This window comes from Mesoplodon mirus (genome assembly GCF_964341445.2).
Source record: "Mesoplodon mirus genome assembly, chromosome: 8".
Taxonomy (NCBI): Eukaryota; Metazoa; Chordata; class Mammalia; order Artiodactyla; family Ziphiidae; genus Mesoplodon; species Mesoplodon mirus.
In genome coordinates, this window is record NC_138984.1 from 44417095 (window position 1) to 44443964 (window position 26870).

General features: G+C 39.2%; 1 protein-coding gene across 1 annotated transcript; it reads right to left on the reverse strand.

The window, feature by feature from the left end:
- Positions 1–9508: 9508 nt before the first annotated feature.
- LOC309809357 (endonuclease V-like) lies at positions 9509–25286 on the reverse strand (the record flags this gene model as incomplete). The annotated part of the gene is made up of 3 exons (XM_082630416.1): positions 9509–10109; positions 10245–10460; positions 24993–25286. The coding sequence occupies 3 exons, from the start codon at positions 25284–25286 to the stop codon at positions 9621–9623; spliced, it is 999 nt and encodes a 332-aa protein (XP_082486542.1). The 3' UTR covers positions 9509–9620.
- Positions 25287–26870: the final 1584 nt, after the last annotated feature.

The window sequence follows — 26870 nt, forward strand, 5'->3', positions numbered from 1 at the left end:
CCCCTTGCACCACTTCCATCCCTAGAAGCTGCCATTCTCAACTAGAGAGGGCAAGTAAATTGCCCAAGGTTATAGATTGGTAAGGGTCTCAGCAGTGTTTGAACTCAGGTGTCTCTATCTTGGAATCTGTATTCTTAACCACTGTGCTAGTGCTTCTCAGAACATGGCCCATTGACCAGCTGCATCAGGGTCACCTGGAGGTGCCTGTTAAAGTGCAGATTCCTGGGTCCCACTTCATATCTGCTTAATTGATGAAAAACAGCCTGTTTTATGAAGATCTAGTGAAGGAATATTCTAAGCAGAGAGAACAACACCTGATGAGATGGGAATCAGCAAGGACCAGAATGAAGGCCAGTGAGGCTGGAGCACAAGGAGACCAGAGAGACGGAGAGGGCCAGATCATGGGGATCCAGAGGCTTTGGATATTTCATTTAGTTAAACAGGAAGCTCCAGGTCAGTTGTAAGAAGAGATGAGTAATAATCCCTGCCTTACATTTTAACAGATGGCAGCTGCCCACTAAAGAGCTGTAGAGTTGTGGAGCTGTTGCAGGGAAGCAGCTGCCCAGCCAGAGCATCTCTCTGCATCAAGAGAGGCCATGGATGAATTCTTGTCATTGAAATGGGAGCAGGAGCAATTTATGCATCACTCTTGGGCAAAAGTGTCAAAGGAGTAGATGTGCCTGCTTCATTTCCTCTTCCCCCTTCTACCAGCTAGATGGATGTTAACTTCATATATTGAAGATAATTGTGCTTTGCCCTGTCCCCACCTGGCACTGACAAGGAACTCTTATATGGGACTATTAGGTGAGCTAGAAATAAAACGCATGTTACTCAGATTTGGGGGTTTCCTTGTTACAGTAGCTACTGTTACCTTAAACAATGCAAGTCACATGACTTACGCTTTGCCAGGATCATGTTGGCTGCTGTATGGAGAACAGCTTGGAAGTGCTAGGGGGTGGCAGCAAAGGTGGGAGCAGGGAGACCAGTTAAGTAGTCCTAATGGGACTGATGATGACTTAGATTTGGTTGGCGGCATCGGAGTGGTGTAAAGTGGAGATACTAGGTATATTTTGGAAGAATTTTCTCTGAAACCAGCAAGGTATATGGATGGCTTGGATGTTGGGTGTACCAGTAGAGCAAAACCAAGGATTGTGTGGTTTGCAGCTTGAACTCACTGAAAAAACAGATTCCATTTTTTCAGATGGAGACCAGAACTCTCAAAAATCTCCTCTGCTTACAGTTCTCTTAGTCAACTCAGTTCGCTCTGAACGATCCAGCCGTGGCCCTTAGACCACATTATTTATCACCTGTGGTCTCATCCATACTCTAAAGACCCCACGTATATTTCATGTGTTGATGCTAAAAGAAAAACTTGGCCTACACTCTCTCAGCCTGAACAACTGACAACTTGATTAAAAGAAACTTGTAAACATGAAAAATGACAATTTTAACCTCACATGGGTTTGATTTACTTTTCTCATTCTTATCATGCTGGAGGACAGATAGAGAAGGATTGTGTCTTTCATGTCTGCAGTTGGGAAATAAGGTAATGGTGCTAATCATAGGGTTTCTGTTAGTTCTGGGCTGACCTTGAGTGGAGCATGGTTACAGCACACTTTATGACCATAACAGCTCTGACAGGATTTATGTTTATTGCTTCCTTTCCCCTCTGTGTCCTCTGAATGTGAGTCTACTCAGTGTCACAGTGTCTCAGGGCAGGACTCTGTCTATCTCATTCTGCACTGGGCTTCACTTGCCATGGTGCCTCTGACAGAGCTGAGTAACTAGGACCTTTGAAAAAAAATGCCCTGTGAAAGAGAGACAAGGTACAGGAAAGAGAAGTAATATGAATGAAAGAGAGAGATGAGTAGGTGTGAAAAAAGGGGGAAAAAGATATGATAGTTGGTCATTTATTTATCAGTTAACCAAAGAGAGTATATATCAGGGTTTTACTTTAAGACCTTTGCTTCACTGTTGTACGAGTTCAGTCGGGAAGCATTAGATACGGCCCTTAATCTTAGGAGGTTTGCAGTCCAATCATGGATACTCAATGCAGATGGAACAATGATTCTCTAACAGGATTAGACCACACTAGTGATGCTTTAGGGCTTGGAGATGAAGCTGCTTTGTCAGCCCGGAGTGGTCAGCCTATGATAGTTTTCCCCATGGGCCCCAGGAGGGGTGGCTATTTCATTTGGAACATGGTCATGGGAGGAGCCCTGTGTCTACCTGGGGACAGTAAAAGAGAACCCCTAGAAAAGGTCAGATACCTGGAGCTGGTCCCAAAAGACAGGATTTGCATGTGAATACATATTATGTTTTAGGGGAAGTCCTGTAGTTTGTTCCTTCACTTCCGACTGCCATTATTAGCACTTGAGTCCTCTGTGATCATCACTGCCATCCATAAGCATGTGTAAGTGGAACTAAGCCAAATCCCTAGCTGTGAGATAGTTTGTCCCTTCAGTCATAGGGAAGAAGAAGATTGAGGGTGGAAGGAGAAGGTAAAGAAAGGGGAAGCTCATTAAATATCCCTTGAAAAGCTATTTCTGCTGATCCATCACTTCCTATTCTCCCATCCATGCCCTTGTCTCTTCCTTTCTCATATACTCTATAATTCTCTGTTTCTAGCCCAGTCACTGAGAATTGAATATGAGTGGTTCTGTAACCAACCAAGTGAGAGAAATGAGCAGTAGTATTGACTATATAAAGACTTTTGTTCATTCATTCATTCACTCATGGTGTCTAATCCAAAGATGAAGAAGACACAATCCTTGTCGTCAAACTGCTCTCCCTGTTAAAACCATAATAGTTAATGAGGTAGCAGAAGTGTGAGAACAAGGTACTCTGGATGCGACAAGGAGTGACCAATTAGTCCTATGGGTGTGTCTTTTCGTCTGTGTGTCTGTGTGTTGTATGCAAGCAGACTATGACAAAAGGCAAGTTTCACAAAGGACATGATATTAGAGGACTTTTGAAAGACGGGTCAGAATTCATCGTGCAGAGGAGGAAAGGCAGGGGAGAGGAAGGATAGGAAATAGCTTGTGAAAAGGCATTATAGTCTATTAAGTCAAGGAATTCTGTCCTTAGGATATTCTTGGCTGAAGAAATCAGGATGTATCATCATACCATAATATAATGATCTACCAATAGCAGTGATGACCTATATTGTAACCGTGGAATCTCCCACTGGTGTCATTAGTGATGTGAGCTGGAAACCTGAACATATCCTGTCATAAAGTTATTTGTAACATAAGGCAGGGTTTACACTTTGTTTTATCTGCTTTAGTTTTATTTTCAACCAATAATTTGTTAAATGTACCATTTACCAGGTATAATGTAGTTGATTTGCTACAAATGAAAAGTTGGAAAAATTGATGGTAAATAATCTACACAAAACTCAGATAAAACCATTTGAGTCTCCCACTAGATGGCATAGGAAGAACTTAGAATAGCATAATACCTAATTCTCATACTAGGCTCAATAAAAAGTTTTTATTTCTACGGTTGCATAATTCTGAGCATTTACTCCTAAAAGCAAATACTCTATAAATAATATCTCTATAATTATATTTCTTTATTAACAATGATTTAAAGTAGGTAATAAATGTATGTGGTTTAAAATTCATAGCAAATAGGAGAATATGGTGAAAGTTTATTAAACTCTTTTTTGAAATAGATTAAGACCATCCTTTTTTCATCAAACTGCTTTTTTTAATTCATTCTTAGTTTTTGTAGGCTAGCATTTTTCGAGATGGGTTCTTGGGAAGCCCAAGTCAGAGTTTATCTGAGTGGCATCACTCTCACAGATTCCTGACTTGGGAAAGAAAATAAAAGTTAATAATTCTGTATTATTGTGACCCTTGAAGACAAGGCACTATCATCCATGACCTACAGACTTTTTAGAGCCATCAAGAGTGAAGCAATACATATTTACTGATTAGGAGTAAGGGATAATTATCATGTGACCTGTGTAAGTCAGTCCACATTACTTTAAGAACACTAATAATTATTGCCCAAGGTAAAAAGAAACCCTACCAACACTATTCTCTAACACTTGGCCATTAATAACAGTACCTGTCTAATCCCCATACAATTACTCAAAACATGGAGTCCTAATAAATTTCCTCTTCACATGAACCTCACCCAAACCCTAGTCTAACTCTACGAATGTTGATGGAATGTGATGTTTGATAAGCTACCATAAGTGAATTGTGTGTAGCCAAAGCTGTATCTGGAAAATACACATCAGAGCACAAACTTCTCCAAACTCCTAGTCCTGAGTTACCTGGAGTAGAGCTACATTGGATGGGAACCCAAGTCTTGGAATGACTTCTTAGTCATGACTACAAAGACAAATAAATGTATCTTCCAATTAAACTCCAATTAAACTAATCAATTGATATGACTGGTAGTATAGCACCACAAGGATTCCATTCAATACATATTTATTGAATGCCTTCTTTGTGCAACACTGTGCTGACTCCCGAGCTAACTTCAACAATCTGGCTCTATAACGTTGGGGCAGCAGATAAGGAGGAAGGAATAGTGTCCCCTTCAATAGTGGTCTTTTACTGCAGCAAGAGCCTCATAAATCACTGTGGTTTGTCACACTAGAATCAAAAGGACACTTAACTTGAACCACAGTGCCCCCTGGCCATTATAAGTGATATTCTACTTAACCAGTGAAGAGTTCTCACTGAATGTAGAGTACTGCTCAATTCTATTCCAGTAGTTACAGCAAGTGGGAGCAGAACAACTGATTTCTGCTGGATCTCAGGGCAGTGCTCCTAAAGCAAGATTTTTTTCACACTGTGTTAAAAAATGGATCCCTTATCAAATCAAGTATCTTTTCCAACCACAACGCTATAAGACTAGATATCAATTACAGGAGAAAAAACTGTAAAAAATACAAACGCATAGAGGCTAAACAATACACTACTAAATAACCAAGATCACTGAAGAAATCAAAAAGGAAGTCAAAAAATACCTAGAAACAAATGACAGTGAAAACATGATGACCCAAAACCTATGGGATGCAGCAAAAGCAGTTCTAAGAGGGAAATTTATAGCAATACAATCCTACCTCAAGAAACAAGAAAAATCTCAAATAAACAACCTAACCTTACACCTCAAGCAATTAGAGAAAGAAGAACAAAAAAACCCCAAAGTTAGCAGAAGAAAATAAATCATAAAGATCAGATCAGAAATAAATGAAAAAGAAATGAAGGAAATGATAACAAAGATCAATAAAACTAAAAGCTAGTTCTTTGAGAAAATAAACAAAATTAATAAACCATTAGCCAGGGTCATCAAGAAAAAAAGGAAAAAGACTCAAATCAACAGAATTACAAACAAAAAAGGAGAAGTAACAACTGACACTGCAGAAGTACAAAGGGTCATGAGAGATTACTACAAGCAACTATATGCCAATAAAATGAACAACCTGGAAGAAATGGACAAATTCTTAGAAAAGTATAACCTTCCAAGACTGAAACAGGAAGAAAGAGAAAATATAAACAGACCAATCACAAGCACTGAAATTGAAACTGTGATTAAAAATCTTCCAACAAACAAAAGCCCAGGACCAGATGGCTTCATTGGTGAATTCTATCAAACATTTAGACAAGCGCTAACACCTGTCCTTCTCAAACTCTTCCAAAATATAGCAGAGGGAGGAACACTCCAAAACTCATTCTACAAGGCCACCATCACTGATACCAAAACCAGACAAAGATGTCACAAAAAAAGAAAACTACAGGCCAATATCACTGATGAACATAGATGCAGAAATCCTCAACAAAATACTAGCAAACAGAATCCAACAGCACATTAAAAAGATCCTACACCATGATCAATTGGGGTTTATCCCAGGAATGCAAGGATTCTTCAATATATGCAAATCAATCAGTGTGATAAACCATATTAACAAATTGAAGGAGAAAAACCATATGATCATCTCAATAGATGCAGAAAAAGCTTTTGACAAAATTCAACACCTATTTATGATAAAAACCCTCCAGAAAGTAGGCACAGTGGGAACTTACCTCAACATAATAAAGGCCATATATGACAAACCCACAGCCAACATCATTCTCAATGGTGAAAAACTGAAACCATTTCCACTCAGATCAGGAAGAAGACAAGGTTGCCCACTCTCACCACTATTATTCAGCATACTTTTGGAAGTTTTAACCACAGCAATCAGAGAAAAAAAAGAAATAAAAGGAATCCAAATCAGAAAAGAGAAGTAAAACTGTCACTGTTTGCAGATGATGTGATACTATACATGGAGAATCCTTAAGATGCTACCAGAAAACTACTAGAGCTAATCAATTAATTTGGCAAAGTAGCAGGATACAAAATTAATGCACAGAAATCTCTTGCATTCCTATACACTAATGATGAAAAATCTGAAAGAGAAATTAAGGAAACACTCCCATTTACCATTGCAACAAAAAGAATAAAATATCTAGGAATAAACCTACCTAAGGAGACAAAAGACCTGTATGCAGAAAACTATAAGACACTGATGACAGAAATTAAAGATGATACCAACAGATGAAGAGATATTCCATGTTCTTGGATTGGAAGAATCAACATTGTGAAAGTGACTATACTACCCAAAGCAATCTACAGATTCAATGCAATCCCTATCAAACTACCACTGGCATTTTTCACAGAACTAGAACAAAGAATCTTAAAATTTCTATGGAAACACAAAAGACCCCGAATAGCCAAAGCAATCTTGAGTAAGAAAAACAGAGCTGGAGGAATCAGACTCCCTGACTTCAGACTATACTACAAAGGTACAGTAATCAAAAAAGTATGGTACTGGCACAAAAACAGAAATACAGATCAGTGAAACAGGATAGAAATCCCAGAGATAAACCTATGCACACATGGTCACCTTATCTTTGATAAAGGAGGCAAGAATATACAATGGAGAAAAGACAGCCTCTTCAATAAGTGGTGCTGGGAAAAATGGACAGCTACATGTAAAAGAATGAAATTAGAATACTCCCTAACACCATGCACAAAAATAACTCAAAATGGATTAAAGACCTAAATGTAAGGCCAGACACTGTAAAACTCTTAGGGGAAAACATAGGAAGAACACTCTTTGACATAAATCACAGCAAGATCTTTTTTGACCCACCTCCTAGAGAAAGGGAAATAAAAACAAAAATAAATAAATGGGACCTAATGAAGCTTAAAAACTTTTGCACAGCAAAGGAAAACATAAACAAGATGAAAAGACAACCTTCAGAATGGGAAAAAATATTTTCAAACAAAGCAACTGACAAAGGATCAATTTCCAAAATATACAAGCAACTCATGCAGCTCAATATGAAAAAAAAAACCAACCCAATCCAAAAATGGCAGAAGACCTAAATAGACATTTCTCCAAAGAAGATATACAGATTGCCAACAAACACATGAAAGGATGCTCAACATCACTAATCATTAGAAAAGTGCAAATCAAAATTACAGTGTGGTATCACCTCACACCAGTCAGAACGGCCATCAGTAAAAAATCTGCAAACAATAAATGCTGGAGAGGGTGTGGAGAAAAGGGCACCCTCTTGCACTGTTGGTAAGAATGTAAATTGATACAGCCACTATGGAGAACAGTATGGAGGTTCCCTAAAAGACTAAAAATAGAACTACCATATGACCCAGCAATCCCACTACTGAGAAAACCATAATTCAAAAAGAGTCATGTACCACAATGTTCATTTCAGCACTATTTACAATAGCCAGGACATGGAAGCAACCTAAATGTCCATCAACAGATGAATGGGTAAAGAAGATGTGACACATATATACAAGGGAATATTACTCAACCATAAAAAGAAATGAAATTGAGTTATTTGTAGTTATGTGGATGGACCTAGAGTCTGTCATACAGAGTGAAGTAAGTCAGAAAGAGAAAAAAAAATACCGTATGCTAACACATATATATGGAATCTAAAAAAAAAAAAGTGCTTCTGAAGAACCTAGGGACAGGACAGGAATAAAGACGCAGATGTAGAGAATGGACTTGAGGACATGGGTAGGGGAAAGGGTAAGCTGGGACGAAGTGAGAGAGTGGCATGGACATATATACACTACCAAATGTAAAATAGATAGCTAGTGGGAAGCAGTCGCATAGCACAGGGAGATCAGCTTGGTGCTTTGTGACCACCTAGAGGGGTGAGATAGGGAGGGTGGGAGGGAGATGCAAGAGGGAGGGGATATGGGGATATATGTATACATATAGCTGATTCACTGTTATACAGCAGAAACTAACACACCACTGTAAAGCAATTATACTCCAATAAAGATGTTAAAAAGAAAAAGATGCCTTTCTTCAGAATCTCCTGGAGTACTTGTTTTAATGCAGATCCCCGGGCCCAACAGGAGATCACTGAATCACAACACTGGATTGCTTGACCAGGAAGCCAGAGCCGAAAACATGAGTGAACCCATTTCCAAGCACACTTGAGACCACCACGGACACTCCACGAATCACAGGGAGATTTGAAGAACTCAAGATGTGAGTTCCTAAGCATGTCCAGAAACATCACAATTTGGGCCTTGTCATTAATGTGATCTCATTTTCTGTTGTTTATCTTAGACAAGGATCAATTTATAAGTGTCTTCTCTCAGAATGAACAGAGGGAATTAATTGACTGAAGGCACTGAGTATGGTTTCTACTTAAACAATTTTTTTACAGGAAAGTACTTAGCTGAGATGCTTCATTTAATCATTAAGGGTTTTTTTTTTGTTTTTATTTTTATGGGAGTAGTGGCTCTGTATTAGTTATGTTCTGCTGCATAAAAATATTATTCCAGAACAACGTGAGATACTCAGAAACCGTGAGATAGGAACCTGGAAGCAGACTGGCTAGGTGGTTCTGTCCCAGGGTCGCTCCTGAGGTTGCAGTCAGATGACAGCCAGGGCTGGGGGCATCTAAAGGCTTGAGCAGGGCTGGAGGCTGTCCAAGATGACTTCCTCACGTGGTGACTGGCAGGTGGGCTCAGTTCTCTTCCATGTGGACTTCACAGAGCAGTTTACAACACAGCAGCTGACTTCTCTCAAAGTGAATGATGAGGGGGGAGAGAGAAGGAGGGGGCACCATCCAGACAAAATTCCCTATGTGTTTTAGGCCTAGTATCAGAAGTGACACACCCTCACATACCCACACCTCCATTGGTCATACAGATGGACCAGGTTCAGTGTGGCCATAGGGCTACACCAGCCCTAGGAGGCCATCTTGGAAGCTGGCTACCACAGGCTCTGAGAAAAAAATAAATTCAAGATGGCCTGATGCTTTTAATGTACCAATTTATATTTCCATTGCAGGGTTTGGTAATAAGGAATGGATACAGAGAAAATAAACCAAACCCAAAACATGAGGCAGTTATCAAGTGCAGGAAAAATAAGAGGTTGTACAAAAAAGGAGAGGTAATCACATTACATTACTCAGCTATGAGTAGTATGTGCAAAAAAAGAATAACGCAGACATTGAATTCTGATTCAATGAAAATGAGAAGATGGGTGGAAGGAAAGTGTATAAGAGGCTGTGTGAGAGGGAACAAACTCTCAAGCCCCATGATAGAAAGTCAATGGATAATTTCTAAATCTGCGGGCTCTTCTGAGAGTCCCTGGGGGCACGGCTTTGGCCTCTGTGCTTTCTTGCTCCTTTCGGCCGCAAGGCAAGGGCCCCTTGGACTCCCAGGGTCCTGCGGATGTAGTCTGGGGAGCAGATGTCAGCCTGGTGCAGGGGCTCCAGGATCTGAAACTTGCAGCAGCCATGGGTCAGGCGCATGGCTGCCTCCAGGCTCATTTTGTGCCCCACAGAGACATAGAGGGGTTTGGTGCTGTGGTCGTGGCTCTTCAGAGCCATGCCCAGGATGGTCCTGGAACCTCCCATCAGAGGAAATGAGTCTCCTCCAGCCTTCAGGAGCCGTATCGTCTCCTTGTGCAGAGCGTTGTTCTCCAGCCCGTCCACCTGCAGGAGTTTCTTGGCCACCCCGATGCTGGACAGGTATGTGAGGACACCAAGGTGGCAGGCCACCCCAAAGCCTCGGTGGTGGAGCACCCCATTTCCATCCACAAAAAGGACCTGGGGCATGAGGCGGGACTCCTTCTGCCGCAGGCACTGTACCACGTCCACCAGGAAGGGCACCTCTTGGAAGGCCAGGAAGCCTGACACATAGGGGTCTGTCAGGCTCACCATGCGACAGTCCTCATACATCACCTCAAGCTCAGGGTAGCTGAGCACCACCAGGGAGGCACAGGTGCTGACACCGTCGCCCTTCACAAAGGACACGTCCACGCCCCGGACCCTCTGCAGGCCCGAAAAGGCGTGGTCCCATTGCCACGCCTCCGTGTCCCGGTCCACGACAAGGGTCTTCAACAGGGCTTGCTCCCGTTTCCAGAGCGACAGTGTTTCCTCTGGCAGCCTCCCAGCTGCCTTTCAGGCCGTGGCGTGGCCCTCCATCATTATGTTTTAATACCAGCAAAGGGTGATGAGGCTCTTCCACTGCCTGGTTTTCCCTAACTCATTAAAGCATAGAACTATCAGAAGTCAAAATGCAGAGAAACACCAACATGGAGTCCCCACATGTGCTGGTAAATGTTGTTGCTTCAAAGCAGAATTAAGTTTAGGGAACTTGTATAGAAAGAAGGTCAGAAACTGAGTTTTTTTCTTTTATGTTTGTTGGTGTGTGTGTGTGTGTGTGTGTGTGTGTGTGTGTAAAGGACATAGTTTCTGCAATAAGTCCAACATTATGCTGGAAATTTAAATGTTTTATTTCCTAATTGTCATAAAAGCTCTGCTGGGTAGTAATTATTGTGTTACCCCATTATACAGTGTAGGAACCTGAAGCTTGAGTAACTTGCCCAAGGTCATATAGCAAGGAAGGTCACAAGGCAAAGAAAGATCTTGAACCTCCAAAGTTCATGATGTTTCCATTATACCATGCTTATAAAGAAACATGGAAAGAAATTAATACATAAAAGAAAGATATTAAATATTAAAACTCCCATGACAATTTTTTCCTTTGCAATCTCAGAATTATCCAGTAGGCTGTACCCCTGAATCAGTTTTCTACCGAAACCCCAAGCCATTAAACAGTGATTTTCTTAAGTGCTTCAGGTTTTTTTTTGTTTTTTTAAAATTTTATTTAGTTTTGGCTGTGTTGGGTCTTTGTCGCTGCGTGCGGGCTTTCTCTAGTTGCGGCTAGCCGGAGCTACTCTTCTTTGTGGCGTGCAGGCTTCTCATTGCGGTGGCTTCTCTTGTTGCGGATCAGGGGCTCTAGGCACATGGGCTTCAGTAGTTGCAGCACACTGGCTCAGTAGTTGTGGCTCGCGGGCTCTAGAGCGCAGGCTCAGTAGTTGTGGCGCGTGGGCTTAGTTGCTCTGCGACATGTGGGGTCTTCCCAGACCAGGGCTCAAACCCGTGTCCCCTGCGTTGGCAGGCGGATTCTTAACCACTGCACCACCAGGGAAGTCCCCAGTTGCTTTTTTTATATATAAATTATTTTAAATGAAGTCTGTAACAATAATTTACAAATTTTTATATGTACACCTGAAAGTCAAAAGAAAATATTGTTTTTCATGCATTGGTTTTAGGTCCTTAACTGATATTTTAGATTAAAATAGTACCCTATTAAAATTGTTTGTGAAAATTACTGATGCTTCCACAGCTAGGGACAAAGGTTTATTTTATTCCACCCCTGTGAAAGCCAAGCCCTTTTATCACAGGCTGCCATACAGGCTTAGCTTGATTTGCAGAATTGTGATTAGTTTATCAGTATGGCTCCAAATGTAGCCAAGGCACAGTTATTTTAGAATCACGTAAGACTGTGGTTCTCAAAACATGGTCCCCAACCAGCAGCATCAGCATCACCTGGGATCTTGTTAGGTAAACTCTCAGGCCCCACTCCAGACCTGTGAATCAGAAACTCTAGATTCTGAGGTCCAGAAATCTGTATTTTAACAAGCCCTCAGAGTGATTCTGATACACACTAAAGTCTGAGGACCACCAAACTAGGATAGTTATTGAAAGTAGAGATTTCTGCTTCTCACCCAGACTGAATCAGAGTTTCTGGGGTCTAGAAATTTATATTTTAAAACAAATATACTAGTGATTCTTAGACACAAAAAAGTTTGAGAACCACACTGGTCCATGTGGTGTGATTTGAGAGAACAAGAAAGGATCCTTCCCTTAACATCTCTCTCCACTTATTGATCAAAAGTTAATTAATTTGTAGAATTAAGCAAGGATATCTTCATTAGTTTCTAAATTCATTAAGTCATAAATATTTTAGAGTGAATTTATGTTATTATCTTAATGGGAGAACTAGGAGAGTGGGCAATTAAAAGGGAGGATGTTACAAAGAGAGGCTACAAAAGCAGAACTTGAATACTTTGCCTTATAGTCACCTAAGATCTGAATTCAGATACAGTACCTCATATTTTTCATTAGGGGGATGTCAGTTTCTGTGTAACATCTTCAGCATCACATCCTTTGGCCAACTCCCACCCCCGAAAAAGAGAACCTAAGTCTACTTGGCAGTAATCAAGCAATACTTATATTCTGAGTATAGGTAATAATGTATTGTGGTGTTTATTTGGTGTGGGGGTTTTTTGTTTTTTGTTTTTTAGTGTAAATAGAACCTATATATTCAAGGGCAAAAAAAACAAAACATAAGCACATAGGAAAATTAATCTCATTTACTTTGTAATATCACTTAAACTCTTTTCAAACAGTATATACTCAGCCAACTGACCAGACTAGGTTCTATTTGGCTTCCTGTTGCTTCAAAACAAATACAGATACAACATGGATGATCCTCAAAAACATTACATGTGAGAGAATGCAGACACAAAAGGACACATGTTGTATGGTTCCGTTTATGTGAAATATCCAGAATAGGCAAATCCATAGAGATGGCAGATTAGCTGTTGTCAGGGGCTAGGGGAGGGGGTAATGTGGAGTGACTGCTTTTTGAGCAGGGGTGATGAAAATGTTCTAGAACTAGATCGGTAGTAATGGTTGCACAACATTGTGAAGGCACTAAATTGTACACTTTAAAATGACAAATTTTATGTTATGTGTGTTTTCCACAATAAGAAACAAATACATACACAAAATAAAATCTTCCCTCAAAGGATGAAGATTGATAGTACTCAGGATATAGAAAAAGATGAGCCGTTGGAGTAGAAGGGAATTCTAATAATATACGCCAAAGTGTTTTAAGCAGTGACAGTAAATTTGGGAAGAGTCAGGTTACAATGTTAAAAGCCAGCTCTCACTTAGATATATCCTTTGGCTTGCCAAAATCTAAAGCAAAAGCAAACAAAGCTAAAAATCCCTTAAAATCTCCCCACAAACAGCTACAGCACAGCATATGTTGATATAATTGTGATTAACACATTCATAGGCCAATCAGAGTCCCAAGAGGTCTTCTTACTGGGTGGGGCTTCCTAGGCAGCAGCCCACAACTGGTTTCTCACGTATCTCCACGGAAGGACATGGAGTGGGTTTCATGACTTATCCCTACCCTGACCCCTTTGCCACCAAGCCCCCAGGGCAAATATGGTCCCTCCTATGAAGAAATGTAAGAATGAAATCTTACACTGGCATTAATATAATGCCTATCAGTGTCTATGTAACTAAAAATAAAGGCTATTCTCACTTTAATTTACTCCTTCAGAGAACTCAGAGATATTTACAGCTGTGACCTCAATTCTTGCCCTTTTCTATTCTCCCTCCTACTGTCTAGAAATCAAATTGCCCTCCTAAAAATTCATCATGTCCCATCAGGTTTAGATTAAAAACTTTGTGTCTGAACGCTTCAACTGAAAAACTGGAGAAGGTTGTGAACTGCTTTGGAATGAGACAAAATGGTGTCTGCTGTGCCTTCTGAAGAAGGGCTGCTCTTTGTGTGGGTGATTTTGTGAAATTCTGTGTCACCCACGCTACCCATTACAATGCTCAAAACATTCACATATCTGATGCAGAGGAAATGTAGCTGGTGCTGTATTTATTCCTGTTACCTCCTGTCTTGAAGCAAAATGCCAGTGCTTCATGCAGCCCGGAGTGGTAAACATCAGCTGGGAAGAAGCCTTTATTTAGGGAATTTATCACAAAATGAATTTCTGAAGACCAATATTAAGAAAGTGGAAGCACTGTTTACAAAGTATACCATTGGTGAAAATGGATATTTTTAATGGTGAATTTCTGATGCATTCATGAGCAGCATCACTTCTATTGTGGTCTCCTATATTTGTAAATGATACACAGATTATTCCACTTTGGATGCCCACCAACTGTGTGCATTCATAAAACAGATTTTTGTGCTGTTAAGGAGACATAATACAGGCTGAGGATTTGATACAGTGCTAATAAAATTAAATTTTTAAAAAGACCTGCCAGATGGGTAAGATGTTTGCCCTATATTAGTGACTATCATTTTGATGTGAAATCCACTTTAATGAACACCTGACAAAGAAACCTTTTAAAGGAATGATTATCTTTGACATGAATATATTCAGCTACTGTTTATACAATGAAATCTTAACTAGCTGGTAAAAATGGCACAATATTACGATGAGTATAGATAACACTATATAAAGAAAATGTAAAGGCTGCCTGAAGAGTTAATGACTAATTCTCTTGTCTGAGCTGGTGCTTCAGTGACGATTTGCTCTGAGAAAAGCTTATGTTTATGGTATTTTGGGTGCAGTCTGTACATTTGAATTATACCTAGGGCCTCATCAATGCTGTGTATAAATTACAGAAATTACCAAAGCAAGAAAGCTTTATGTTTGCATTCTATTTTCAAATACAAGGTAAGATAATTATAATTTATTACCCAGTAACTGTATTTTATGTCTTAAAATTAGGTATAAAATAAGGTATAAAATGGAAAGTATTTGAGTATGAAGGTAATGATACTTAAAAATGTTGACCTCATTGCATTTTTCACCTTTAGATGACATGCTAAAGCAAAGGTAAATAACTATTTTATTACACAGTGCTCTAATTATGTTCAGAGGGAAGGAATGAAAACTATAAATGGTTATAAAATATAGGCCATAATGACAGGTTAAGTTATTATTAGCCTGAAGAAAAGAAGGCTAAGTTTCGAATTTGTGAGTCCACAACTAAAGAAAAGATATGTAAACAGGCAATCTATTCATTGTTCTTCATTTCCACAGAAGACAGCAGTTACATTAAATTGGTTAAGTAAAGAACATTCTCAGCAGTGTGGTAAAGAATAACAAAAGAAAATACAAAATACTTCTCCTTGATGATTTTGAACAAAGAGGACATGTACTATAGGTAAAAATTTCCCTAGTGGCTGAGATTTGAATGATATGCTTCTTGCTGATCATGTGATTCTATGGAAACCTATTCTCTAAAATAATGCAATACTGTGTTGTCCCAAGCAGGTGGAAATGTCTTTTGTGTTTAATGTAAATTAAATGGTTTTAGCATTGAACTACACTAATTTAGGAAGTTCCCACTGGTCATCAGTGAAATCCAAATGAGGACTGTGCATTCTCAGTGTCTCCCAGTTAATCATAGAGGAGGACATCCGGGAGAAGTTGGGAAATGTAAACAAAAAGATTGAAAAATGGATAAGGACATTAAATAAAACTATTTTAGAACAATGATTTTCAGTCTTGGTTGCAATTATAAACATTTGGGGAAGGTTTTTCAAAAATACCAATGCCTGAGTCCTGCTGGCTTGGGCTACGACCCTGGCATAGGTCTTTTTAGAGCCAGGTATGAAAATCACTGTTTAGGACTTTTAAGGATCTTCAGTGCTCATAAAATCAAGCAAAGTATGATGTAAAAAAATCTCAACACCATCTATTGTTTCAGAGTATTTTTTAAACATAAAATACAAATAAATACTATCAACTGCCCATCTAGCCACGGACCCATGATTGGTATGATTTAGTAGAAGTGTATGATGTAGTACTAAGAAGAAGAGCAATGAATCAGAACAGGTGCAACCTAGCCCTGGCTCCACCATTGGTGAGATGTGTGACTCTGGACAAGTTACTTTTTCACTCTGGACTTTAATTTCTTCATTCATAAAGTGAGGGAACTAAATGGCCTTCAGGTCTCTTCTGGTTTCCTGATTCTCTGGCAATATGTGATGATTGTGCAGCTTTTTGCAGGAATCTGTGCTTAAAACATATTTTCCAGTTTGAAAGTTATAGCAACAGCCTTAATAGAGGGTATCAAGGTATCTTACTAATTCTATTTCAGTATATTTCTAATAACCAGTTTTTTAAATTGAGGTATTGTTGGTTTATAATATTATATTAGTTTCAGGTGTACAACATAGTGATTCAGAATTTTTATAGGTTATACTCCATTGAAAGTTATTATAAAATATTGGCTATATTCCCTGTGCTGTACAATGTATCCTTTTTCTTATTTATTTTATACATAGTAGTTTGTACCTCTTAAAACCCTACCCTTATCTTGCCCCTCCCCACTTCCCTCTCACCACTGGTAACCACTAGTTTGTACTCTATATCTGTGAGTCTGTTTCTGTTTTGTTATATTCATTCATTTGTTTTATTTTTTAGATTCCACATACAAGTGATAACATACAGTATTTGTCTATCTCTATCTGACTTATTTCACTAGGCATAGTACCCTCCAGGTCCATCCATGTTGTTGCAAATGGCAAACTTTCATTCTTTTTTTATGGCTGAGTAGTATTTCATTCCGTTTTGTGTGTGTGTGTGTGTGTGTGTGTGTGTATATCACATCTTCTTTATCCATTCATCTGTTGATGGATACTTAAGTTGCTTCCATATCCTGGCTATTGTAAATAATGCTGCTATGAACATTGGGGTGCATGTATCTTTTTAAATTGTTTTTGTTTTCTTTGGATATATACCTTGGAATGAAATTGCTGGATCATCTGGTAGTTCTACTTTTAGTGTTTTTGAGGAACTTCTGTAAGGTTTTCCATAGGAACTGCACTAATTTGTATTCCTACCAACAGTGTACAAGGGTTCCCTTTTCTCCACATCCTTGCCAACATTTGTTATTTATGGTCTTTTAGACATTCTGACAGGTGTGAGGTGATATCTCATTGTGGTTTTGATTTGCATTTCTCTAGTGATTAGCAGTGTTGAGCATCTTTTCACATGTGTGTTGGCCATCTGTATGTCTTCTTTGGAAAAATGTCTATTCAGGTCTTATGCCCATTTTTTAATAGGGTTGTTTGAGGTTTTTTGATATTGAGTTGTATGAGCTGTTTGTATATTTTGGATATTAACCTCTTATTGGTCATCATTTGCAAATATTTTCTTCCATCCAGTAGGCTGTGTTTTCATTTTGCTGATGGTTTCCTTTGCTGTGCAAAAGCTTTTAAGTTTAATCAGATCCCACTTGTTTATTTTTGCTTTTGTTTCCTTTGCCTTAGGAAACAGATCCAAAAAATATTGCTACAATTTATGTCAAAACGTGTTCTGCCTATGTTTTCTTCTAGGAGTTTTTTGGTTTCCAGTTTCACAACCAGTTTTAAATGACTATTGACCTAAGTCAACTCATCAAGTTGAAGACAATATTATGACAGACTTTATGCATGTGTAACTCAGCAAATATTTTTGAGCACCTATTGTGTTCCAGACACTGTTCTAGAAACTGTGATGATGCAAAGATAATAGAGACACAGTCCTTATTGTCAATAAGTTGATGGTTCTGTAGAAAAGACAAAATGAAGAATGGAGTCCAAGTTTTTTAACCTTTAAAAAGCACATACTTTTCTATCAATATTCCCACAAACAATAGCAATAGCCCTTGGGGAGAATTGTGGGAAATCTGTTCTTTTACTGGATTTGCTTCCCAAATAAGTTCTATAAATCTCCAAGGAACACTTCAATGTTCCACAATCTGTCCCAATGATCACTGACCAATTGACTAGCCATCTTGATCTGGACGTTATAGTTCCATATTCCACAGTTTATTTTTTGATGTCCTGTAAGTGCCTTTTAGTGCTGCTGCTGCTCTTCTTTGCTTCACACTAGATGTGTGCACAAAGTTCTCCCTTAATTCCGCAGAGCACAGCCAAGCCTACTGAAATACTTAACGCTTAACTGAAGGCTTAGGGATAATTCAAGCACAACATAGAAAGTACCTTTTAACTCAGCTGCCATTAAAAGAGACCTGCTACTCTTAGGATCTTCCATCAATATTAAATATAAATAAATTGATATTGTATGTCAGAGACTGTTCCATGTGGCAGGTCACCCCAGGCATCTACACATTGTGGAGTTTCTACACTTACCTCTCCTTTGTCTATTAACTGGGAAGAAGTCTGCCTTCTCCCAGTCCATGCCCAGGCCTACCTCATCTCCCACCCAAGGATGATTGACAGTGGAAACACCCAATTCCTTCATCCTCACCCAGCAGGTACTCTTTAGCCTCAGGGGAATAGACAAGACAATGCCACAGTTTAGAAGACATACTTCAAAGTCTGGGTTATTCAATAAAAAAACCCATGGGTGCATTGCCAAGAGTTCAGCCATGGTAAAGCTGTTCCAAGGCCATCCCAGATCTTCACTCTAACACGACGTTAAGTGAAAGCCCGAAATGGACTGTTCCAAACCAGTCTGTGAGAAAAAAATTCTTTTATAAAAGATATACATATCTCCTGGGTCAGGGGTGGGAGGTGGGTTCAGAGGCAAGATTAAATACTTAGGAAAAAACTTAACATTATCTGTCTCTGTCTCTGCAAGGGTGTATTTATGCTAAAGACAACAGAATGTACAATGATCAGTGGCTTGTTTCACATCTCTGTCTGAAGTACTAGCTTTCAGATTAAAGATGACTTAATATTTTTCTCCAAGAACAATGGTGGTTATTATGTTTATAAAAGTATTCTAGTGATTTTCCTAAAGCAAAAGAATCTGCTTCAAAGGTGAATGATTGTTTCCACTACTAACATGTTTTAAATGATCTTTCCAGTTAAGAAAAAACAAACTTGATTTCATTTTTTTTTTTTTTTTTTTTTTTTTTTTTTTTTTTTCTTTTTGCGGTATGCGGGCCTCTCACTGTTGTGGCCTCCCCCGTTGCGGAGCACAGGCTCCGGACGCGCAGGCCCAGCGGCCATGGCTCACGGGCCCAGCCGCTCCGCGGCATATGGGATCCTCCCAGACCGGGGCACGAACCCGTATCCCCTGCATCGGCAGGCGGACTCTCAACCACTTGCGCCACCAGGGAGGCCCTTGATTTCATTTTAATACCCTACTATAAGGGTGAGAAAGGCCCCTATTTAGACTGGGGACAGTAGGAGTGAGAACAGAGGAGCCATCCAGGACAGAGAATGACTGAAGAGAGTGCTGAAGTTTGGGTAGGAGCCAATGACATGAGATAGGGAGTCAGGAGAGCATGATTCAGACAGGTGGAGCAGCATTTGTGAAATCTTAGAGACCAGAGAGGAGGGTGCCTTCAAGAGGTGACATTTTGGGTGCGAGTTCGCAGAGGGGGTGACATTTTAGTTGGGTAGTTTTGACATTTGCACCTATTTCATGACTCTAAAAGTACCAAGCCATTAAACTTTGATTTTTGAAAATCACTAGGTAATTTGTATTGTAAAGTGTAAAACAGACACTCTCACTCCCTCTCTTATTCAAAGTTGGGAGGGCGGCACTAGGGAGGGATGGTTAGGTTGAAACTACAATGAATTGTTGCAGACTCTATCAAAGACTACGTAGTTTGTAAACTATGTCCAAATGGACATATAAAGTCCTCTTTCCTAAGGTTTTATCATGGAAGATTCTCTGTACCTAATACTGTACCTGTAGGTATTCTATATACTTTTAATGAATGAATGAATGAATCATTATGGGGAGGTTATGAAGGATTTTAATACAGTTCCTTAAATAAGTGTCTCATTTCTAATCCTCCCAACCCCAAATAAGAGATTCAACTACTTTAATGAGATAATCTCACTTACATTATCTCATTTAATCATCATAACAACCCCATGAAGTACATAATGTGATTTTCATTTTATGGATGTAGAAACCTAAGCTCAAGGTAAGTGATCCATGGTCACAGGTTAGAAATGAAAGAAAGTGGGTTTTGAATCCAGGTCTGTTGCTTCTGGTTCATTAATTCAATAAACATCCACTGAAGTATGTCCACAATTTCTCCTATTGAAACCTCAGTCGAAGCAACCCACTGTTGAAACTCTAAGCCACATGAGGACAAGTACTTAGAAACAGACCCCATTATTGACTAGGACCATTTTGTGAACTATATTAAAACCTCCCAATATCTGTCACAAATAAAGAATTTGGAGGGATTCTGGTTGATCAATTGTATTCTATGTCAAACTGTTCTACTCTGAGATATAAAGAAGGGTTGATTGCCTTTAGTGGCCTCAACCTCTGTAAAGGTTATGATGCCTCCCCATCTCCTCAACCTCTCAAACATATTTCAAAAAAATGTTTTAATCTGATTTATAAAATCAGTGTAATGTAGTTTATTAAAGTATACTTCTCTCTCCTAATGACAGCTTACATGCTATTTTAACTTTTTGTGGTACCCTAAGCACATACTTAAATTTGCTCTTTGCTTAATCCAGTCTGGGATACCAGATGCATTTGTACATTTTCTTTGGCATTGTGCTCTACTTGTATACTTGTTGATTAATTTGGAAACCAGAGATCAGTTGATAAACTAACCTACTGGATAAAGGCTATAATTTTATTCTCAAGTGGAAAGAGATTATGGTCTCCTGGGCTTCGAAGGGAGTAATACAAGCTACAGAAGCTTCTTTGCTTCTGCTCCAGGTGGGTGGAATGGTTGATGTGGTGTGGTGTGGTATGTAACTTGTGTGCCATAGACATCTTGTTCAAAAATTTTGGCCTGTGTATTTTGGTATAGGAAATTTTGACACTTTTGAACATAAAATGTCTGAAGAGGTTCTTGCTTCCTCCAGTGAACTAGAAATCAACATTTTTGAAATAATGTCCTTGCCATCTTGAAACTTGAGCCTTGTTGGAAGATGGAGGGAATGAAAGTGTCCACAGAACTGAGAAGTCATTGTGAGACCAAAAATTGAGGCAGGCAGCTCCATATAATCAATGGATCAGTTTATCATAGGGTAACTTACTCACAGGGTAGGATCTGGATTGGGTGGACAACGATCTGGAAGCATTTGCAGCTGCACTCCTCACCACTGAGGGGCCACTGGATAATTTTATAGTTAACCTGGGGTATGAAAGTAGGTGCTTGGAAGCAGGACATGCATTCCTAAATCAAGATTTATGAGTGGGTAACTAGTCTCGTGCTCACCAGGAATATGTCAGCAAGGGTTTCCATCATTGTTTTGGGACTAACAGAGCATAGAGGCCACCTGGTCCTAATGATTACTAAACAATACCTGTTAACTGCAAAGCCCTTGACGACAGAGAAGTGATTTACCACACAGTACAGTCCTGGGTAGGGTCAGTGAAAGGACAGGAGGAACTGTAAAACACAAGGTTGTGTCAGTTATGCTAACAGCCATATAAGCCTTCATTAATTATTTTTAAATCAGTGGTGGGAACTGTATAATCTTATAATTGTAACCTACGAATAAAGCTGTCTATACTCTTCTTAAAGAAACATACTACAAGCAATCTGAAATATATAATTAATCAGCAATTAACTAGAAAAATTGTTAGACAACTAATACTCTATTGTATCGATAAAGACAGATAAATCTTGAGTTACAAATTAAGTCTTGTGTTAAATTTCTTTTCTTTCTTGAGGGTAAGGGGAAATCAGAACACAGAAATATTTTAAAATATCAGAATCATTATATTATGGAGGCAAGGAATCCAGATATTTTCCTGACATTGAGCAGTGCAAAATTTGGTTTGAAATATCCTGAACTCTGTGGATGTCCTGGCTTTGCCATTTTCTAATTGTGTGACCTTAGGTAAGTCACTTCTTTAAACTTCAGTTACTTTATCTATAAAACAAGTATAATAATAGTACCTACTTCTAGGGCTCTTTTAAGGGTAAAATAAGAAATGCAGTCAAGTGTATAGCATAATGCTAGAATCTTGGACATTGTGTATGTTCAATAAATTAAATACTATTATAATTATTTTATTAAAAACATTTTACAATTCGTAGCACTAGCTGTTCTAATCAGAACCATCTGTCAAAATTGAGAGTCAAGTGAGATCTGTATTTTCCTCCACAGTACCAGAGGTAACGACCTCCCTCCACAGATTCCCCACACAGCACTTCACTCATACTTAAAGACTAGCATCTGATGTATATAGTCAGAAATTACTATGGCTAGCTAGAAATGTCTGAGCCTGTCTTTCCCACTAGATTATAAATTCTGAAGGATACGGACCATATATTTTGAATTGAATTTTAATTGCATCCCCAACTGCAATTACACTGCCTGCATATAGTTTAATGACCAGCAAAGATAAAATTTTAGTCAACAGTCCATCTCTGCAATCTTGAGTTGTACAATGGAACAACTGGGAGGGAACCTCCACCTGACCTGTCTCTAGTCGGGGACCCAGCGCTCTAGGATGAATGCTAATGGGGGTCCTATATGGAGCTGCAGGGTGAGAACCTTCAAAGGGTGGGAAGAGGACCTGGGCTTTGCTGGTCTCCAGGAGGAAAGGAGTAACCAGAACTCCTGATGTTAACATGGTTGCTGGCACCCTGTGTCTTCCTAGGGGCCAGCCACCAGACCCCACTTTGCCCCAGTCACTGTCTGCTCTTTGCAAAGAATATTTGTGATGGTATTATGAGACCTGAAGTCCTATTTCTACTCATAAATCTGCTTCCCTTCTAAACATACATACTCATGCACAGGTACACACACAACCACATGCAACCACATGCACCATCCTCCTCATTCAATGTTAGTCCTGACCTGAACTATAATTGGGCTCTTTATAATACCACTTGAATTGTGTAAAACTCCATGGAAATAAAATTAGAAAAGCCCATCATGTGGTGTGTTTATTGTAATGCATAGGTATATCCATTTTAGAAGTGAGTGGTATTTTACATGGCTTTTTGGTATTACTTGAGGATAATGATTACTTCAGACCTTTTTGCTGATTTCTCCGTAGTGTTCTGGAGAGAAATTTTAGACATAAGTTATATAAAGATCTGAACACAATTCTGTCAATTCAATTCACCATATCTCTTTTGAGCTTCTGTTACAAAGAATTGAACTAGGCAATATTGGGGATACATAAACAAGTAATAGGGCATAGTCCCTCGTCTCTAGAGAGGCCATAATTTAACATCATCACCATTGTCGAAGTGTATTTCTTAATGATTCCATCATACACAGTAAGCTGGATGGGGTATGAAGCTGGTTAAGCAAACGTCAAAGCCTCCTCAAATCCTCTTTTGAAAAAGAAAATGTATATAAATAAATAAATAATAATATGCAAGTTCCCAAGACTTACTCTTGACAAGCAACACAAACACCAAAAATATGAAATACGTTCAGTTAAAAATTATATGAAGCCTAATTTATCCAGTATTATCAAAGAATGAAAATATTTATGTTTTAATTTTTCTGATAATGGAAATGTTATTCCTTTTAAAGCACCACATCTTTTTAAATATTAACCAATGAAAGGTGTTTTTCTTTCTAAAATGTATGATCTATTTCCCCTGTGTTGTAAAATTATATATCCTGAACTAAATCTAATATTTTCTTAGTGAGACTGGAATATCATTGTGAGCATAGTATGCTATACTGTAAATAGGGAACTTTTCAGGAACAATATTGAGGTGTGCAGAGCTATTTTTCCATACTAAATGGACTCAGACTATACTTTTTTGGTTCATCTTTTTACTTATTATAAGTATTTTTAAAAATCTTGTTCCCTTAGTGGTTTAACTGTCCCACTAAGTTACTATTGCTCTGCAGTAAACCACCCCAAATTTAGTGGCATAAAAAATTATTTTATTATGCTCTCAGATACTGTAGATCAAGAATTAAGAAAGGGTGTGTGGAGACAGTTCTCTGCTCTACCACACCTGGCCCCTGAGCTAGGAAGACTCGGGTGACTAGCAGTGACTTTAATAGAGCTAGGAAGACTCAGGTGACTAGAAGTGACTTTAATAGCTGGAATCTGGAACAGCTGGGACTGGAGGAGCTCTCTCCATGATCACTCACTCACCTGTCTGGCACCTGGGCTGGGACATCTAAAGGCTGGTCTCAGCTGCAACTATTGACTGGAACACCTCTACACATGGCCTCTTAACATGGTTTAAGATTTGCACAGCATGGTGACTGAGTTCTGAGAGGGAAAGCCCCAAAATGGGGCTTCCAGAGGGTGAGAAACAGGTGGAAGCTTCACGGCCTTTCCTCATGGCCTCAGAAATCATACAGCACCATTCTTTAGCAACAAATGAGTCATGAGTTCAGCCCCAAATTCAAGGAAACAAGATTTAGAGTTTACTTACTAATGGTGCAGTGGCAAGGTTACAGTGCAGGAGAGCATGAGGGATGGGAGAGATTGCTGGGACCATCTTTGAAAAATACAATCTGTCAGCAGCCATTTCTTATGGTTATTGACACATCTCCCCTGTAGGCTTCCCAAACGCTTAAGGTTTCAGTTCTAAACTTCTGAAGTGGCAAAACAAACTAGCTTTCCAAAATTGAATGTAAAATCAAATATGCAGTCATTTAGCTGAGGCAGTCATAAGGGTTCTCTTATGAATGAGGTGACTGAGTTTTAATATATGCACCTGATGGTAGCCACTCTGGCTGCCCTGAGGCTTTTCCTCACTGTTTTCCAAATAGTGCAGCCAGTGACAGAGGCCTCAGGAGAAACCAAACCTGCCAACTCCTTGATCTTGGACTTCCAGCCTCCAGAACTGTGTGAGGAAATAAATTTTTATTGTTTAAGCCAGCAGTCCCCAAACTTTTTGGCACCAGGAACCGGTTTCGTGGGAGACAGTTTTTCCACGGACCTGGGGGCGGGGCGGGGGGCGGTTCAGGCGGTTTTGGGAGCGATGGGGAGCAGCAGATGAAACTTCGCTCACTCTCCCGCCTGGTGCTGACCTCCTGCTGGTTCCTAACCGGTAATGGTCCTCAGCCCGGAGGTTGGGGACCCCTGGTTTAAGCCATCCAGTTGTTGGATTTCTATATGGCAGCTCCAGATGACTTACACTGAATGACTGACTTCTCAGAGGACGTGGTCTTTGTCCTACTGCTCTACTGCTCCTCTCATCTGTGCTCTTCTTTCTCTGCCCATGTATTCTCATGCTCCTATGCCATTGCTTATGCTATTCCTTCTATGTAGAAGGTTCTTTCCTCTGTGTCTGGGCCTATTAACTCATCTCTCAAGGCTCAACTCAGATGTCATCTTTTCTGTGTTTTACTTAACCATAATCACTACATCTCTGTGCACATACCTTGATTTCATCATTTTTGATATTGAATGATAATTAGCCATCTCCGAGCCCCTCCCCCTTGCTATAGAATAAGGTGTTTGAGGGGAGGGACTGCATTCTGGTTCCCCCAGTTTCTTATACAGAGCCTGACATTAGTAGGTGCTCAATACGTTTGTTGATTTAATACATTATACTAGAAACCTATAAAATTTAAGACCTGGACGACACCTTGCTGATGATCTAATCCAGACTCTCATTTTGCAAGTGAAGAAAATGCAGTCTGAAAAGGTTATTCAGACAGATATTCTAAAAGAAATTACCATCATGCTTCTAGTTAATACCAAAAAGCATCCTGAAAGGTAATAATTTGGGGGGATGATTGAACAATTGAAAAGGCACGAGCTCATACAGCTGAGAATGGGAATGTGTTCCAGACACTGGGTAGGGCATCCAGGAAGGTTTGGAGACAGAGATGGATGACTGAGCCGATGTGTGCACATTAAAAATTTGTTACTGTGATTTGGAAGGTCTGTTCACAAATCAAAAAAACCTACACATTAAATTTTATTATTATTATTATCTATATCCCCCAATTTTTCCTACCTAGTTTTTGATGAATAGGTTGTAGGAGACACAAGCTATAGCTTTATTTAAACATAAATTCCTTTATTTTCTGAACAAACCATTGAGAATTGTGCTGCATGTATATCCTGGTAAGTGCAGATAAGTTAAAATAATAAAAGCACACTTCCTCTCTTATCTCAGTATTCCCACCCAATTAAACCTTGAGTAAGAGCAAAGATATCAAGCATCACCTTACAGTTTATTTTTCCTGACAAAATTCCAAGGATAGGTGGGGCTACCATTTTTGGTCCCTCATCCATCTTCCCACAGAAATACTTTACATTCAATCCATAGGGGAAAAATGCTAAGAGCTGTGAGAGTATGATTAGTCTCTTGTCTCCTAAAACCTATTGACTATTTGGACTCCAAAAAATAATATGTGAGAAAAACCCATTTGTCTTCTGTTCTTTGAATGGTCTTTATGTCTAAAGAGATAAACAAAACAAAAAAATAAACATAACAAACAGCAGAAAAGGCACAAAAGAAGTCTAAAATTCCATGTTTTCATTATGGAGATGATATTATCAATACATAAACATCACAAGGGGCTGTTGTGAGACTTTAGTCAGGTGATATAGTAATGAGCTTATTTCAATGCGTGGCACTTCCTGCGTGAGTGCTCACAAAGCTGTAAAATGCTTGCTGCAAACATTTGCTAGAAATTCCATGTGGCAGTATCACTTTCCAAGTGGGTGAACTTGTGATAATTACTTAGGTTTATAACCCTCAGTTTTCTTACCTGTTAAGTGGGGAAAATGATGCCTTTCTGTGGCGTGGTTGTGAAGATTGGGTGAAATGATAAAAGAGAAGGGTACACTGCCAGGCACTTCA